The following is a 7,337-nucleotide window of genomic DNA, read 5'->3' as shown; positions in this document are numbered from 1 at the left end:
TATTCAAATACAAACACTTAAGGCATATTTTAACAATCATAAATCTGTGTTCCCCCGTGTTGAAACAGCATTTAAAGAACAACTAAAAAATACAGAGAAAAAAATAAATAAAAATAAAAAGACTACAGTAACATCTGATTTCTCCCAACATGGGGACAGGAGAGCTGTCAATCAATACATTGGGAAAAAAGAAAGAGTAACTTGAAAGAGTAACTCAGATATTTTATTGTAAATTAAAAAGTAATGCGTTACTTTACTAGTTACTTGAAAAAGTAATCTGATTACGTAACTCGCGTTACTTGTAATGCGTTACCCACAACACTGGTTGTTAGGGGGTGTGACAGCGACTTCACTTCCTCCTTCCAAAACCCATTCTGTCAAAATCCACTTCCAGCTAAACCGACCAAACGCACCGAGCTGAGGACGGTCGGGAGGAGCGCTCCTCCTCCTCCTCCTCCTCCTCCTCCTCACAGCTGAAGATGGCGGACCCGGCCGAGTGCACCATCAAAGTCATGTGCCGTTTTCGGCCTTTAAACAGTTCGGAGGTGACGAGGGGAGACAAATACATCCCCAAATTTCAAGCAGACGATAATGTGGTCATCGGGGTGAGTTTATAACATGATATTATAATGACTCTGCGCTGTGACACCCGCCATCCATTTCTATTAGCATCCGCTAACCACCTGCAGACGTATCCTGACAGAAAATATCATCTTTAACAACTATATGTATGGAAATGTGATCGTAATGCGTATTTTAGAATTATTCTGTGGGAAATGCTGCACGTGAGGCCTTCATTCAGTAACATAATCGTAAGGTAAGGAGTTTTAAGTCATCGTTAGCTCGGTGGCTAACAGCCCTCAGATGTAACGTTAATGCAGCACAATGCCAAAATGTTTGATTTTGAGCTTAAAAACAGTTGAACCTAAGCGTAATTTTGTATTTTAGTGCACTTCGAAATGGATTTTGATGTTAAACGGTTGATAAGTATCCGCTAGCTCCTGTGCTAATATTAATGGGGTTGTTTTCATGTAGAAAATCAACAAAAGCTAACTAAATATGTACGTATTTCACATTTCATACCGGAATTAACGTTAATATGAGTTAACAATGAATAAATGAGGTGAATGTGATCATAAGTCACTGATGTCAGTCTGTTATGATTTGGCCTAACGTACTTTAATAACAGGAATGAACAAAGACCAATTTAAAGTATTTGTTATGGCTTTACTATTTATGCTTCTATTAGGAACAAAGAAAGACGTGTATTTTTAGAGCATGAATCATATTGTATGCTTGTTTGTTTGTTTATGGCCTGTCGATGTTGGACACTAGGCTATGTATAATCCAAATGTTCTTACATCTCAGGTTTTAGGTTAGTTTATTAAAACATGTTGTTTGTGAAGGTGAGGTTTTAAGAGTAAATGATGTTGGCCAGCTTATTCTTAATTATGAATGGCTTGAATGCGCCTCTTCTGAAGTCAAAGTCATTTTCGTGTTTTGTGTTGGATGTGTAACTGTTCAGAGAAGGAAAAATATCATTAATATGCTGACATCATTGGTTTGGCGTAACATTGGCTTCTCCTTATAGTTTAATATTTAGCTCATCCCTCCTGTTTTCAGTCAGTGCATCATTACTAATTTATTTACATTATGAAAATGGCTTTACATGCTAGAAATTGTAGTTATTGAATGGCAGTAAAGTATCCTCATTCTGGCTTTTTGCACATATTTAAAGTACTTGTTTGAACTCAAAATGCAGTATAGATAGGCCTATAGTGAAATATAGTCTTATGAGGTGTTGAGTCATGACCCAAAGTTCCCTCATGCAGTATATGTAGTGTACAGCTGAGTATTAGGCGGAGCAATTTTGTGGTTTTGCTGTGGACATTCTGCCCTGGTAGTTTTTCTGTGTTAAATTGCAATATTGCGTCTAGAATTTTTCATCCTGGCCTTCATTTCTGCAGTGACACCGTACTGTCTGCCCAACACTCACCCTTTTGTTTTCTAGTGCACTGATGGGTTTTGTGTGTGTGTATTTGAGAGTCAGCCAAATGAGTTTTGTCTTCCAGCTGTTTTGAGCAAGTCAGCATCAAGCACCAGAGCAACTATCCCGGTCTGGTGTAATGGAGCGTGCGTGTGTTTGTATAATGGCTTTCAGCAGGTGGATAAGGTCATAAATTGGACCGTAAATCTTGCTGTAACGAAGGAAATCAAACCTGTCTGTCCAGCGGCACATACGAGGATCAGCATTGGGATTATGCATGTCTTGTTGTGTTGATATTCGTCTCATTTCGCTATTAGTTCATAAGGGAATATGCTGTATTACAGCTCTTTTTATGCTTGTTTCTTCCTTTTCTCTCTTTGTCTCTACTCAAGCACAGCACACGCTCTCATGCATGTTTGAAACTAACATGTGACAGACGTTCCTGTCTCTGTGACCATTGGGAGCACAATTATAACCTCTCATTGGGAATACTGAGAGCTGTAAACAGTGCTGTTCCAATCCTGGCTGTGGAGGAGGCCTCAGGACATTCAGCTACACAAAAACACTCTTCATGTAGTCTTGTGATTGTCTGAAGACCTTAAAATAAGTCATTTGAAATTCCAAAGCTGTGATGTTGTGCATTATTAATCTTTTAAATAGTCTTTGATTATGACAATGAAAATTTTAAATGTTAGTAATGATGAAGATGGAGAAAATGTAAAATCTCTTAAGTTTCTGTACCATTAAAAATGCTGGGTTGATTTTATTGAGATATCAGGAACAGTTAAAAAAAACTAATACACTAAAATGGTTAAAATTAGTTTGAATTAAAGCAAAGCTGAAATAAATAAATACGCGTTTTGTATAAATAAAAAAAGAAAACGTAAATGAAAATTATAAATGATGCCTAGGCAGCTTACTGAAATAAAATAAGTTTAAGTGCTATAATTATCATAAAAATTTTACATTTTAAAATGGAAATATAAAAAAATATTAAAATGACAAAAGCACATAACAGCATCTCTAAAACAAAAGGAAAACTTAAAATATAAAAATAAAATAATTCTAAATATTAATTAATACTGTAATATAAATAATGCTATAATAACTCATCAACAAGCAATTCATTGTCAGATATTTGAATAAGATTATTGGCATAAAGACCCGTTCACACCAAGGATGATAGCGATAAAGATGTAGTTCTAAAAATCGTTCTCAATATGAAAGAATAGTCTTTCACCACAGCTATAATGATAAAGGCATAGAGAAACGATATTGTTGGAATCACTTTCAGAACGATTTTTTTCCAGCTGATGAACGATACAAACATTGAGACCCAATCAGAATCCATCCTGCTATAACGAGCTTGAGAATTTAAAGCGGCAGACCGAGCGTGCGCTTAGAATAAACAGATATCGTCCGCAGGTGTGGACACTAATATCGTTATCTTTATAGTTATCGTTCTTGGTGTGAACGGGACTTAAGCCAATATATGTGCCTATTATATTATTAATAATGGTGCATAAATGCATAATAATAAAAGATTGTCAGTATAATGCACATTGTCTGTTTTCAAGTATTTTTAGAGATTGTGTAAATTACTGCTCATTAATGTCAGCAATTTTGTGTGTTTGTGTCATTTGCTGCGATTATGTGGATGGATGTGTACAGATATAGATTTATAGATCCAAGATATCTTAATTTTACCGTTGGCCATTGAACACCAATATAAGCCTCTAGTTAAAATGAATTTTCGATGTAGGCTTGTGTTGTGGTGGATGTGAGTGTATTGTTGTGTTAGAGGTTGGTCAGGAAGACTAATATGCTTAGCTGTGTTACATTCACAGCTGTTTCCTCACCTGGTTAATCTAGCCCTGTGTTATAGTGGCATGGTGAGGAAATTTGCCATTTGGACGGTTGATAAGAAGTCAGTCTGGAGTGGAGAGGACACGTCAACCAGAATTAGCCAATTAGGATCATGAGGAAGTGTCCCTGCTAATGAGCAGATTCATCATAGGGTTGTGACGGTGAGGAAATTTTCCCACCGGTTAATCGACGTGTGACAACACCGGTAATACCGGTATCACCGTGGGGGCGGGGGCGGGGGCGTTCCCTCTTTTCCTCACTTTCCTTCACTTGTAAAAGCACCGTGCGCATTTTACTTTCACTTTGAAATAGCGGCAATTTGGCGTAAAACAATTGTTCGTTTTTAGTTTGTTTGAATTGTGCCTCTTTTCCTCGCTTTCCGTCGCTTTTAAATAGCTTAAAAGCGCCGTGCGCATTTTACTTTCACTTTTGAATTAGCGGCAGTTAGGCGTCAATTGCTTGAATGCAACAACAAAATACAACGTCAAACTCACTTTAGCGTATATATAAAACATATAACTTTTATTAACAAAACAAATACAAATACACCATGCTATAGGGCAGGCTATGCCTAATATAAAATAACAAATAACTTACATAAAGTTTAAATAGCCTATTTCCAGTTTTGTATACCTAAGTAAACATATATAATATATAACCAAATAAATAAGAAACGTAGGACGTTTATTAGCAAAACGAGTAAGAAAGCTTGGAGGCACACCTTGATGTCAAACGAAATAAATAAATGACACAAAGTTTAAAGTACAAATCAGCAAACAATGTGGAACCAATTAAATAAGAAACGAATGTTAAAAAAAAAAAACCTTCCAAAATCACCTTAGATAAACGGCAAAAGTCAACAGGCTTTTCAAAATCCAAAATATTGCCAAACAGGCTTTTTTTTGCATTTCGTTTCGAAACGAAATCATCCGCGATCGTCTTGTCTTGTCTGTCTCACCTCACTCTTCCTGTCAGTCAGCTCGACTCAGAATCGTTCGTCACGCTGCATTGAGCAGCCGCGTTCAGTTTTTAATTGTAGTGTCTGTTCTTTTACTGAACTAAATTATTTTTATTTCTATAAAAAAATCAAAACGATGGTGGGGGTCGGTGCCGCGGTGGGCAAGTGACGTAACCAGTGTTTTGGCTTATCACCGTCAACACCGTCTATCGCTGCAAGCCTAATTCATCGCTGAACTTGCTTCTGTTACCTTTAAAGTTCATTCGGTGAAGAGTTTGTCAGACTGATTTAAACCAAGAAGTGTTGAAGAATCAAAATAAATGATTATTTTAAAGGGGTCATATGATGCTGCTAAAAAAGAACATTATTTTTTGTATTTGGTGTAATGAAATGTGTTTATGCGGTTTAAGGTTAAAAAAACACATTATTTTCCACATACTGTACATTATTGTTTCTCCTCTATGCCCTGCCTTTCTGAAACGCGTCGATTTTTACAAAGCTCAAAGCTAATTACGGATTATAATGACTTGTACTGTCTTTTTACGCATTGTTGCATCGCGCCGCATAAACATAAAACCATGTCTGCATTTGTGATCGGAGAAATGACAAACAACAAGTGCTACTCTACACTGCTCAAAACTCGCGTTTGAATCATCAGTGGCACATTCTTTAAATATAAAAAAATGTACATGCAGTCTGTGAGTCAGAACAGCCGGCATTGGCTGCTCTGACTCTACCAGGATCAGGACACAGTCCTCTATAAAATGCGCTGGACACATCTGAATATTTGGGTTGAACTGTTCTGGAACAGTGTTGTAAATACAACTTAACCACTGATTTCTAGTCGTGTCCTCTTTTGGAAGCCCAAACAAAGTAGTTTCGCTTTCACAACGAAACACAGCGGCCTAGAGTGAGCGGAGGCGGGCTTGAGAACGGCGTGGCCGGTAGATTCGATGAAGGAGCGGCCGGCGGGCTTGCAGCAACCACATGTGACGACCCCGGGCTGGACCTCCGCTTCGTCCACGGTGAAAGATGATCCGGCGATCCACAGCGTGAAGTTGATGTATTTCGTCAGCGACCAGCACGGATCAGCTCTAGGCATGATGAAGCAGATATCGTCCTTTTTTAGAAGGCCAAACAAAGTAGTTTCACTTTCTCAAAGAAACACACACTGCCTTCACGACATGGCGGCGGTGGCAACAACAGTACTACAGTGAGAATAAAAGTTACGCCTTCTTTCTTTGCGTGAACATTTGGGCGGCGTTATGCAAATCTTCCCACATCGTGACGTAGACATGTGGGGCGTGTTAGAACAAGCCGTTCTTTTAACTTTTACAAAGAATATCTCTTTGGATTTGAGACTTTAGTCTTTGCAACTTTACAGATCTTCTTTATGCACCAAGAGCTTGTAACACTCCAAAGAGAAAGGAAAAATTGAAATCGCATCATATGACCCCTTTAAGAGTCATTTGCTTGTAAATCAGGCACTACAGTTTGTTCACTTCTCCTTGTTTTGTTTGTTTTTCCTTTCTTGTCTTTTCTTGCAGTATTTTTATATGACATATTCAATGACACCGAGAACTAATGGAGCTCATGGATCAAACCAAAAAAAAAAAGGACCATGAACCAGTTTTTATGTCATGTCATATAATCTATGTGGCTGCTCTTTCAAGCCCTTGGGTATCAAATCACCATGTTTTTTTATTTCCCAGTGAGGTTCAGATCTCTTAGAGGAGATTAGGGCCCGTATTCACAAAACATCTTAAGGCTAAAAGTAGCTCATAACTCGCCGATTTAGGAGAAAATCGTAAAAATACTGTCCTAAATTTAGGACTCCTAAATTTTAGTTCTAAGAATATTTCACAAAGCGTTTTGGCACTAAAATTAGCCCCTAGATCTGTGAAATGTTAGAAGTAGTGAAGAGGACTCCTAAGTCACTAAGACCAAATCTGAACTATCCTAAAATGGCTGTTGCCAGCAATCTACCTCGGAATATAAACATTTTAGATTTCGATTCTGCTTAACACGGTTTGTGTCCGTTCTCTAACCTTTCCATGTATTTCCACTGTAGAAAAGGTGTTTCCGGCCCGAAACTGACTTCTTTCATATTTGTCGACCAATATGCAGAAAACTACGTTAGTATATCATCATAAACACAGCCGTTTTTGTCTTACGTGAACGTAAACAGATGAGAAAGAAAACACACGTACAGTATTTTTAGATCTGCATGCGTTCGATGTTAAAGAGACAGCAGCCTAATAAACACGCTGCCTGTCATTAATGTTAATCAAAGAACAAAAGAAAACCATTCACTGATCTTGACTGAATATATTTAATAACTTTAATTGATTCATCTATATTTTATTTATGAAAAGAAAACTATGCAGTGTTTTTAAACTTTTAATTACAGTTTATGTACCTAAAATTTTGTTCAGTTGTATTTATTTATGATATTGCTAATTGATTTGTTTGTTCCTATCTTATTACTGACTGTTTACTTGTCTTTAACACTTTAATATTTGAAAT

The 7,337-nt window shown here is 37.2% G+C and overlaps 1 protein-coding gene across 1 annotated transcript in view; it reads left to right on the top strand.

Moving 5' to 3' along the window:
* The first annotated feature begins 370 nt into the window (after positions 1-370).
* The window catches only part of kif5bb (kinesin family member 5B, b), a 32,283-nt gene continuing 25,316 nt past the window's right edge, over positions 371-7,337 (top strand). Inside the window, exon 1 of the mRNA XM_016267936.1 lies at positions 371-605. Within this exon, the coding sequence (XP_016123422.1) occupies positions 480-605 (126 nt within the window). The 5' untranslated portion in view covers positions 371-479. The remainder of the gene's footprint in view (positions 606-7,337) is intronic.

This window comes from Sinocyclocheilus grahami, unplaced genomic scaffold, assembly GCF_001515645.1.
Source record: "Sinocyclocheilus grahami isolate Dianchi unplaced genomic scaffold, SAMN03320097.WGS_v1.1 scaffold41.1, whole genome shotgun sequence".
Classification (NCBI taxonomy): Eukaryota; Metazoa; Chordata; class Actinopteri; order Cypriniformes; family Cyprinidae; genus Sinocyclocheilus; species Sinocyclocheilus grahami.
Note: the sequence above shows the minus strand (reverse complement) of the source record. Positions and strands in the feature narration are given on the sequence as shown.